At 32.7% G+C, this 10,401-nt stretch overlaps 1 protein-coding gene across 1 annotated transcript; it reads right to left on the bottom strand.

Annotated features, from left to right (window-relative positions):
* Positions 1-2,978: 2,978 nt before the first annotated feature.
* On the bottom strand, positions 2,979-9,540 carry LOC124926713 (E3 ubiquitin-protein ligase RFI2-like). The gene is made up of 6 exons (XM_047466994.1): positions 9,017-9,540; positions 7,959-8,128; positions 7,373-7,431; positions 4,899-4,924; positions 4,398-4,785; positions 2,979-3,994 (listed from the first exon to the last, which is right to left on the bottom strand). Exons 1-6 carry the CDS (start codon positions 9,162-9,164, stop codon positions 3,517-3,519), a joined length of 1,269 nt encoding a protein of 422 aa, XP_047322950.1. The 5' UTR covers positions 9,165-9,540; the 3' UTR covers positions 2,979-3,516.
* Between the last annotated feature and the right edge of the window lie 861 nt (positions 9,541-10,401).

Raw genomic sequence — 10,401 nt, 5'->3', positions numbered from 1 at the left:
TTCAATAAGAGTTAACACAAGCTTGTGCTACTAAAGTCACAAATGTCATTCTTAATGATATAGAAAACAATGTATTTTCTCTTTTGGTTGATGAGTATCAAGATAATTCAGTCAAAGAAAAAATGGGAGTTGTTTTAAGATATGTGAACATATATGGATGTGTCATTGAAAAATTTCTTATTATTGCGCATGTGTCTGATACTTTTGTTATTTCCTTGAAAAAAGTAATTGATGAAATATTATTTGCAAAACATAATTATCATTATCAAGATTAAGGGGTCAAGGATATGATGGGGACTCAAATATGCGATGTGAGTATAATGGATTGAAGTCTCTCATATTGGAGGAAAATTCATCTGCAAGGTACATCTATTGTTTTTCTCATCAACTTCAACTTGTTGTTGTAGCAGTTGCTAAAAGTAATCGGATTTTGAGCGCTTTTTTCCAGTATGTTACTATAATTGTGTATATTGATGGTGCTTCATGTAAAAGAAAAGATAAATTTAGAAAAGTTGAACATGATAGACTTTTAGAAGGTTTAGAGAAATGGAATATTGTTAGTGGTAAAGGAAAGACTCAGGAAATTAGTTTAAAAGATCGGGGAATACTCATTTGGGTTCACATTATACGACTATTGTCCGTTTGATGTTTTCGTGAAATTATGTTTTAAAAGTGCTTGAAAATGTGCATGATGATGGTATTAATGATGATAGTAGTGGTATGGTTGACAGTTTAATTGATAAAATAGAGAGTTATGAATTTGTGTATGTGATGCATTAATGAAATATTTATTCGGGATCACAAATGAATTTTCACTTGCTTGACAACAAAATGATCAAAACATGGTATTGATTGTCAGTTTGATCAAAAATAGAGAGGAAGGATGGAAAAAACATTTGAACGTAATTAATAAATTTTGTAGCGATCATATGATTCAAGTACTTAATATGGAAGAAAATATAAAAATTTATGGTCGTAGAAGATGTAATCGACAAATGATTACTAATTTTCATCACTATCATGTTGAAATTTTTTGTGAGGTATATTTAGTCTACATATTTTATTAAATTTTAGTGTTTCTTTATGATATTGTTTTCTAATAGGATTTCTTAATCACTTTATTATTATTATAGGTTCTTGATATGATGATTCAAGAGATGAATAATCCTTTTACAGAATCAAATACATATGTGCTTACTTGTATTGCTTGTATAGATCCAAAGGACTCTTTGTCTCAATTTGATATTGGTAAGCTACTCCATCTTGCTGAACTTTATTCGGAGGATTTTTCATCAATTGACCGTATAATGCTTGAAAACGAGCTTGAGACTTACATTAAAAATGTATGAAATGAATTTTCCATGATTGGAGATTTGAGAAGTCTTTCTAGAAGATGGTTGAAACTGAGAATAATGCAGTTTTTTCATTAATATATCGTTTGATTGAGTTGACATTATTTTACCAGTTACGAAGGCTTCTATTGAAAGAGACTTTTCTGTGATGAAAATTATTAAGACTGATTTACGTAATAGGATGGGGATGAGTGGATGAATGATAGTTTGATAGTTTACATCGAGAAAGAGATTTTTGCTACAATTGCAAATGAAAAATTTTACAACATTTTCAGCAAATGAACACTTGTAGGACACAATTGTCTCCTCTTGTTTGTACATCCCCGACTTTGGTGATATTAGTTTAAGTGTAAGAAAATAATTATTTTATTGGTATGTACATAATTTTATATTTTTGTTATCATTACTTCTTGTATTATTTCTGATATACATGTTATATAATTAAAAAAAATATATATTATAAGATTTAAGTATTTTTTAGCCCATGTTGAAATTTGATCCTAGTTCCACCACCGATGGTAGAGATGTTAAAGATATCACATGATCTTTACCCGAATTATGAATTCTAAAGTCTATATATATATATACATTGTAAACGAGAAGAGTGAGTGTGAGACTAAACCTAGAACAAACAGAGAGAGCTAGAGTTTGTAATCCCTATTATAACTCTATTGAATCGATTCTCCGAAAACAGGACGTAGGACAATTTTGTCCGAACTTTGGTAAGATTTTTGTGTCATTATTTTGTTTTTCTTACTTTTACGCTATTGTTTTGCATTTCACTATGATTGTTATTATTTCGCTTTCATTCTTAGGGTGATAGTTTTCACCACACTTATCAATACAAATAAAGTCTTATGTATAACTATAGCTGAAAGCCTACCAATTCAACGAAAGACTTTTGAGTTCACGCAATAAATAAATCTAGAGTTGTGGGGTTTTGGTTTGAAAATGATTTTCGCCGGAAAGAGATGATTTGACGACAATGAGCGGGAAATGAATTTAAAGATGATTTTTTTTATCTCTCATACAAACGTGGTCTGCATCGTAGTTTCGCCCTTATTATTTCTCAAAAGTTAATATATATTATAAAATAAAAGAGGAAAAATCAAACCACTACCATCATCTTTTGCACTTCCTTTTGTTTTTTGTTTTTACTTTTTGCTTTTAAAAAATTTCTTAATATTTCTAACATAGAAGCAAATAAAAGAAAACTAGTATATTCAATTCAATCTCATTCTGTATAGAAACATAAATAATAGAAACGTTTTTATCACATCACATAAATACTCCAAATAGAGAAAACAAATGAATCCTCAAAATATTCATCAATTTTTAAATTTATATTTCACTTATTATTTTTCATCAAAATCTTTAACTATGAATTATTTTAAATATGAATTTTTATTAATTTACTTTTAAGTTTAAATGCTCAAGCACATATAAAGGACAATAACTCATATCATCATCTAAATAATAAAGCACACATGAAATTTGATCTTTTAAGTCTACTTGACTAGCTTGGTGGAGTAACATCTATATAACTTAAAATATACTAAAATGTGATAAAAAAAAACAGAAGGGTTAAATAGCAAGAATGATCATAACATGTGGCTGATAGTTTCAACTCAAAAATCCTGTTCCTACGTGTAAAAGTAGCTAGTATATATTGAAACAGTTTAATAGTTGAAAGACTTGCATAAAAAGAATAGTTCAAAATACACAAATACTTTTAAGAGCTTATTTAAATGGTTTTACTCCTATAAAAGGAAGCTCGATGAAATTGAAAATACACGCCGTTTGATCCTAGCAAATGAAGAGAAGGACTCTTCAACCATACATTGATAGATAAATTGTTCTATGCCCTAATACACGCGAAGGTGTAGAGAAATGCATAATCTATAGTATCAAGGACACAGTTCTCTCTTCCACCATAAATTGATGTATGCAAAATCTCTTATCTATAGAGCATAAAGGCTACAGTTTGCTCTTCCACCATACATTCATTGAGATAGATAGATATATGCCTCCACACAGAAGGAGTGAAGGAAGGCATACATAATTTTAGCATTGAGATTGCAGTTCACATCTGCTAACCCTGGCAGATAGAAAAAGCTCATAATTAAAATATTGGATTATGGGCCATAGTATGTATTCACAGTTTTCAAGACCGGCGTTGGGATGGCATTCTCCCAGATCCATGTCTCTGGCGAAAGCCAGTGGGTCCCACCATGGGATTGTCGGAACCACCACCACCACCACCACCACCTGCAGGCTGATGGAACATTCCCCAACCTTGTTCTCTATTGTTGTCTTGTTCCAGTGAAAGTGAAGGAGGCATCATGCTGCTGTCTCTGTCCCATGTGCGGAAACGTGGTAATGTATGGTTGGCTGATTCTTGGAAGTTTCTAGAAGTACCTGAAGGGTAATAATAGAAAGCACCTGTCTGATCAGATGATGATGATGAGGTTGACCTCCTTGTTGACCTCCTTGTGTTGGATACGACAGGTGGGTGGTGTGCTGATGTCGAATTTGTTGGCTGCTGAAAGTATGCCTGAAGAGATTGCACATGCTCACGAGCCCTGGCAACACTGCTTGGATAATGGGGAATCCCGATGGAGCTCCCCGCTCTCGCAGTTGAACTGAAAAGGTTTGTCAGAATAAATGTTAAATCTAATTTGCTTTTTTCAAATATCATAGCACTATGAGCTTACTTTGATCTTGGATTATTTGGGGTTTGTCATGGGGGTTAATTGAAAAAAACTTGTTTGATGAAAAACTGGATTTTTTTTTTAAATTATTTGAATTAAATCACTAAAATGTATTTTGTAAGTAAAATTTTATAAAAGAATAAAGTAAAAGTAGTTTAGTATTTGATTGATGGATTAAGTGATTTAATAGTTGAAACACATATTAATGGAGCTCTATATAGCAAGTTAGATTCAATTTAGAACTTACAATCACCAAAATCTATTGTTTCCTTTTCTTTTTTAAAATTATTGCTACCTCAATTATAATATAGGATCAATACAGTGCATGTAGTACCTTTGTCCCATTACGAAAGGATGCATATAAGATCCTGATCTTGCCATATCTGGATTAGACCTGGCTGCCCTCTGAGACACGGAAGAAATAGAAGGTTGATGATCTGCACTAGAAGCACGGCTACTAGTGGTTGGGAATTGATGGGAATGGTGATCCCAGCCATGATGATAATGAAGATCTACAGCAGGAAAAGAGTAAGAAGTGTGCATTTCAACAGGTACTAATGGGCCATTCCAACTAGTAGCACTGTCTGAAGCACTTGCCAAGGAACTTGATGTCGAAGCTTGGATGGGCCGCAAGTAGGCAACATAGGGACAAGGTTGAGTAGCAGATGATGATGCAACTGCATGCTCACCAAATATAGCTTGATGTCCAAGGAGATCATGATCTGCACAAAATTCAAAATGTTCTACTTTTCTCAAGTTTTTTTTTGGGGGAAAACTTTTCTCAAGTTTAATGAGAAGATAGCATCTTTAAGTTGGATTGAAAAAAGAATCTTACATGCAATTGATGATAATTCCCCTTCACTGAAAATATGAAAACAAATGTAACAAATAAACATCAATACAATTGTGACTTCTGCATGAAATCTACACTGAAAAAACTTAACCGAGATTACACCAAAAGGCCAACATATTTATTTGTGAAGGCAAACAAGATTCGGTAGATGAAGATTGAAAAAAATAACCCACTAACCAAATAGGCTTAATTTTGAGAAACTGTGGGTGAATAGCCAATAATGCATAACAAGGAAGAAGATAACAATCGAGCAGAAGACTTGAAGTGTTTTTCCTTTTCTAAATCAATGTTTACATGAAGGTTACATTAAGGATTTGTGAACTTATTCCTGGAAGGCTATACATCAATTACTATTAAATCATATCTTGCAGTCCAATATACTATGCGGCTATTTAATCATATCAAATTATCCCATACCCATATATGTCGCACATATTCTCAATATCAAATTTATATTCTTCGCTCCCCTCATGTTAGGTGGCACATGTTGTAGATGGTTAACATATTAAACAAGTCATTGTAGTTAATCTTTGGGAGTGCTGTTGTACATGCTTAACCTATTCTACGTGATCTGATGTTGAGACGAGTATGATAGTTTCACAAATAAAGTTGTCATGTTCTCCTATATGAAGTGTTTGTCAATCTCTATCTATGAAATTATGTCGTGGTGGGATGAGTTCATTGCAATTGTTGGAATAGGTAACACATATATGTTGATATGTTAGAAAAATTATATTGCCAAATGAAGACAAGAAGATTACAAGTAAAGAGGGCTAATTTAGTTGTTGATCCGAGAGGTTGAAGATCAAGGGATTTTGATGAATTCAATTGAGAATTGACATGGGATTGAATATGGAGAATGTGTAACATTATTGCAGCTGGAAATTTGAATTAGAAGATGTCACATTGGGTTTAAGAGACAAAATAAATTTTAGGGAATATGCCTTTTGGTACAAAGGTATAAAAGGACATCCACCTCATCCACTATCTATCCAGTAGGGACTGTTTGAGAAAAAAACTCATTTCTATTAAATGACTGAGTGAAAACCCTGATGATTTTGTAACCCTATTATATAAAGGGAATTTTGTGTAACCCTTTTTTGAGTCACTATCTCTAGGATGGTGATAAATACCAATCTCTTATTACTCCAAAATCTACCTAAATCCTATGCAAACCTCAAGGACACAATATTTTACAGAAGAGAGTCATAACTGTGGAGAAGGTCCACAATATATTGTTGTTTAAGGAGATGTCAAAGAGTGTCGAGAAGGCTAAGGAGTAAGGACCAATGAGATGCAATGTATGCTCGTGGGAGAACATCAAATTGGTAGATCCAAGTCTAATGGAAAGTCGAAAGTGTGCTATGAATGCCAATAAGAGTGCTACTATAAGAGACAATATCCATGACTTAGACAAGGTGAAAACAAAGGCAAACAGGGGAACACAAGTTTGGTGGAGGCCAAGAGTACTAATGTGGTCTATTGATGAACTCTTATGTATTGACATGTGCATCAAGTTCATGTAGTAATGGTTGGGTGATCATTCCATATGACCCCTAACTGAGAGTGAATCCTGGACTATGAGAAGGTGGATCGTGGCAATGCCTTGGATTTAAGGGGAGTTAGACACATCCATAACTTAAAAAGGACTTGATTTCTTTTGAGAATTTTTGATAATCAGGGGAATTGAATTATTATTAAGATAATGGATCTTGAAGATTACAAAAGGTAACTTGGTTGTCTTAAAGGAAACAAAAAGGAGGCAGGGCACTATATATTGGAAGGAGAGTTCAATGTATGTCTTTTCCCATGAATTCTGAGAAAGTTTCTGCCAGATTGTGACACTTGAGGATTGGGGAGTCAAGAAAAGGGTTGGAAGAATTGAGACAAGAAATTCTTGGTGAGCCAAAGTTGACTGAGCTTGGGTTCTGCAAGTATTGTGTGATGGAAAATTCACAAGAGTTAGCTTTGATGTATATCACAATTCAAGACATAAGGGATCCTTGATTATATACATTCAGATGTATGAGGACCAGCCTAGACTTAAACTCATGAAGGTGCCAAATACTTCATCCTATTTATAGATAACTACTCAAGAAGGAGTTGGGTCATTTATTTGGCATATATTCTCCACATCCAACATATATTCTTCACAAACATACATCTCAATGCTAGTAAGCTTCTTAGCCTATCTACCAACCAGAAACTTCACAAACATCGCAGTAGTTAGGTGACTAATTAATGTGTGTGTGTGTGTGAGGGAGAGACAATTTGCAGAAAAAGAAAATGTAAGCATTATATATTGAAAGAAAGTCAATTCAAATCAGCATAGTTTCTCCAGAATAAAGTTTTGTAGGCAAATACAAATTCCCAAATGAAGTGTTGATTATTAGACCAAATTAGATGATAAAAGAGCTTGTAAATAAAGGTGTAGTAGATATGCAATAGAAACTTACTCAAGAGACGAATGAAGCTGACCCAATCCACGGTAAGGATGCCAGTGCAATCCAACAGACTAAAATCCATTAATAGGTCATGTCAATTAACAAAACATAAATTAGAAATTCAACTGCAAAGATATTTCCTTGTAACAAATACCCCAAAACAGAAAGTTTTGTCTTCTCAAACTACACATGATTATGACAGTCATAGATCACTACTTGCCACAGTTAATACAAATGGCAGAGGAATCTGGAATTAAAAGATCATTAATGACCAAGGTTTCACTTCAGCACAAACAAGACAGAACTAGCTTTCAAGTTACTTTGTGTAACAAAATCTGAGTGCAAAGAAATATATCTCTTAATCACAAAGAGTCACTTCAGTCTCTTGGGATAGCTTTTATGTTGCTCCATAAGAAACAATTTTTGATAAATATTAGCGTATTACTGTGTGGAGTTGCAGATATACTTTATCCATAAGTAAATCAAAGTAAATTTAAAACCACTAATTGAATTGATAGACGAGTATCTCATATGTGTCTATACATTTAACCAGCAAAAGTCTCCAATCAATAAAAGTCAGGCAGGAATTTATCTGTACCATTTCAGAGTAGATTATGTCATATAGATCTTCCTCAAGTGACAAGTCATCCATGCTGAACTCATGATAAGGACGGCAACCATTAGCAAAAAGCCATTGACCTTCCTCAACTCTTCGACAGTTGGGGCATTGCATTGCACCTTTTGCATTGAATGCAGAGCCAATGCAATCTGTATATTGCAATAATTAGCGAATGAAATCATGAAGCACCAATATATGTTTATTTATTAATGCCACGAAATCACAAAAATCGCAATACGTGGAACGTTGGAGTGAAGACCTTCGTCTTCGATACAACTCACATCAAAATACAAGACTGCTAGGAAAACATGAGACCAACAACAATTCAAAACTCAAAACACAAAACCCGAAAAATCAAATCAAATTCCTAAGCATGCAAGGGGAAGGACAATTAGAGGAAAATCCAAAGGCATCTGATAGCCTTATCATCCTTGAAGATCGTCCTTGAAGATTCCCTGATGAGATTGATTTTCATAAAAAAGTTCACATGCTTCATCTCTTTCACAAAATTTATATGAACATTTTTCAACTATGAAACAACTCTTTCAAATCAAATAGTGAACCAGTAAGAATACAGGAAAATGGAACCCATGAATAGTTAAAAGTACTTTTTTTTTTTTAATTGCAGAGGATGCTTGCTCCTCAAAGGCATATCTCAACATCATCTAAGAAGAGGTAGGCGATTTCATGTGCTTGTCACATAAGTTGATTTTAAACATATTAACATCATATTGAAATGAATAAAACCTCAAAGCATATGCATGTAATATTTGTATTAATGCACGGATCAAGAATTAGAAACAAATACAGTAAAACATGACCTTCGTCAGCTGACAAGACACGGAAATTAGCCTACTTCAAAGCATCTATCTACAACCTAAATATCTCAATCTTACAAGCTTGATTCAAAGTTCCAGGCTATCAACAAGATAGTTGAGGATCTAATAATTTAACTCACCCAGATGAAAATGATGACAACTAATGAATATTCATCAGATCTCGGGTGATTCTACATGCACAAGCTGAATTTTACTCACCCAGATGAAAATGATGACCACAATGGAGCTTTGCCCAGGATCTTTCCCCGACATCAGTGACTGCATCAAGACAAATCGAGCAAGAGATGGGTGAGGACTTCCGACCATCATCGACAGCATCGAGATGGTCAAAATCTTTCAAACCCATAATATAAAAAAAAAGACCCAAATCCTGATCACATAAACGCGATCTATTAGTCTTGTTTTCTAATTTATCTTCAGCTTCGGAATTGAACCCTCTTCGCGGATTGAGTAAAAGTAGTTTTCTTTGCACGATGAATCGTTCAAGGGAGGGGAAGAAGAAGGAGAACGCTTGATTGAGTTGTTTCTTTTGCGGAAAGACAAATGTTTGTCTTTGTTTTCTTCAGTTTCTGTCGTCCTGGGTGTTTCTCTCTCCTCACCGCTTGTTTCACGGCCGTGGATTTCCGGGTGTTGGATTGGTTATGAGGACTAAAACTATGGGCTATAACACTAACCGCGCTGTCGTAACGAAACTAAATTGACCGACGGCTGGTTGACGTTGAGTTGATTCCACTCAAAGCCCATATCTTGCGGGACGGTCCAAGACAATGTTTTGCCCATGTGTGTGTCTTGTTTGTTTTTGGAAAAAATTTGATTTTTTTTTTTTTGGTAATAAATGAATTTTAAAATTTATCAAATTTAGGCCTTTTACATGAAAAAATATTATCTAATTAGAAAAAAAATAACTTATTTAGATAAAATAAAAAAATATTACTTTATAAAACAATAAAATAAAACTAATTTAGTTAATAATTTAAAAATACAATATTAATTTATTGGTTTGTGACTTATTTTAAAAAATATATATATTTGTAAATAAGGTGAACTAATAAGATGACACCTTTGACCAACTCTATATCCACATGCCACCTGCTTGGTTTTATTTTAAAATATTTAAAATTAAAATTTATCATTTATTATATATATATATATATATATATATATATTTATTTGATTATTTTATATTTTATAAAACAACAAAATAAAACTAATTTAGTTAATAATTTAAATATGATAGTTGAATGGGTTGTGAACTATTTAAAAATAATTTTAAATAAGTAAAGTTAATTTTTTATTAATTATATATATATATATATATATATTATTATTATTATTATTATTATTATTATTATTATTATTATTATTATTATTATTATTATTATTATTATGAGTGTTCGAAGTTGATCCAAATTGTCTTGTTAGTAGAATTTTTTTTTCCGAAATCGAACAGGATAATATTTATGTCCCCACTCGATCTCATCTTGATTGTGTCCCGAATACTGATAAACTTAATTGAATATAAACATAATAATATATTTATTTATTTTTCATATTTTTTTAGAAATTTTAATTTTATTTCTTTA

This window comes from Impatiens glandulifera, chromosome 2 (genome assembly GCF_907164915.1).
Source record: "Impatiens glandulifera chromosome 2, dImpGla2.1, whole genome shotgun sequence".
Lineage (NCBI taxonomy): Eukaryota > Viridiplantae > Streptophyta > Magnoliopsida > Ericales > Balsaminaceae > Impatiens > Impatiens glandulifera.
This window is presented reverse-complemented; position numbering and strand designations above follow the sequence as displayed.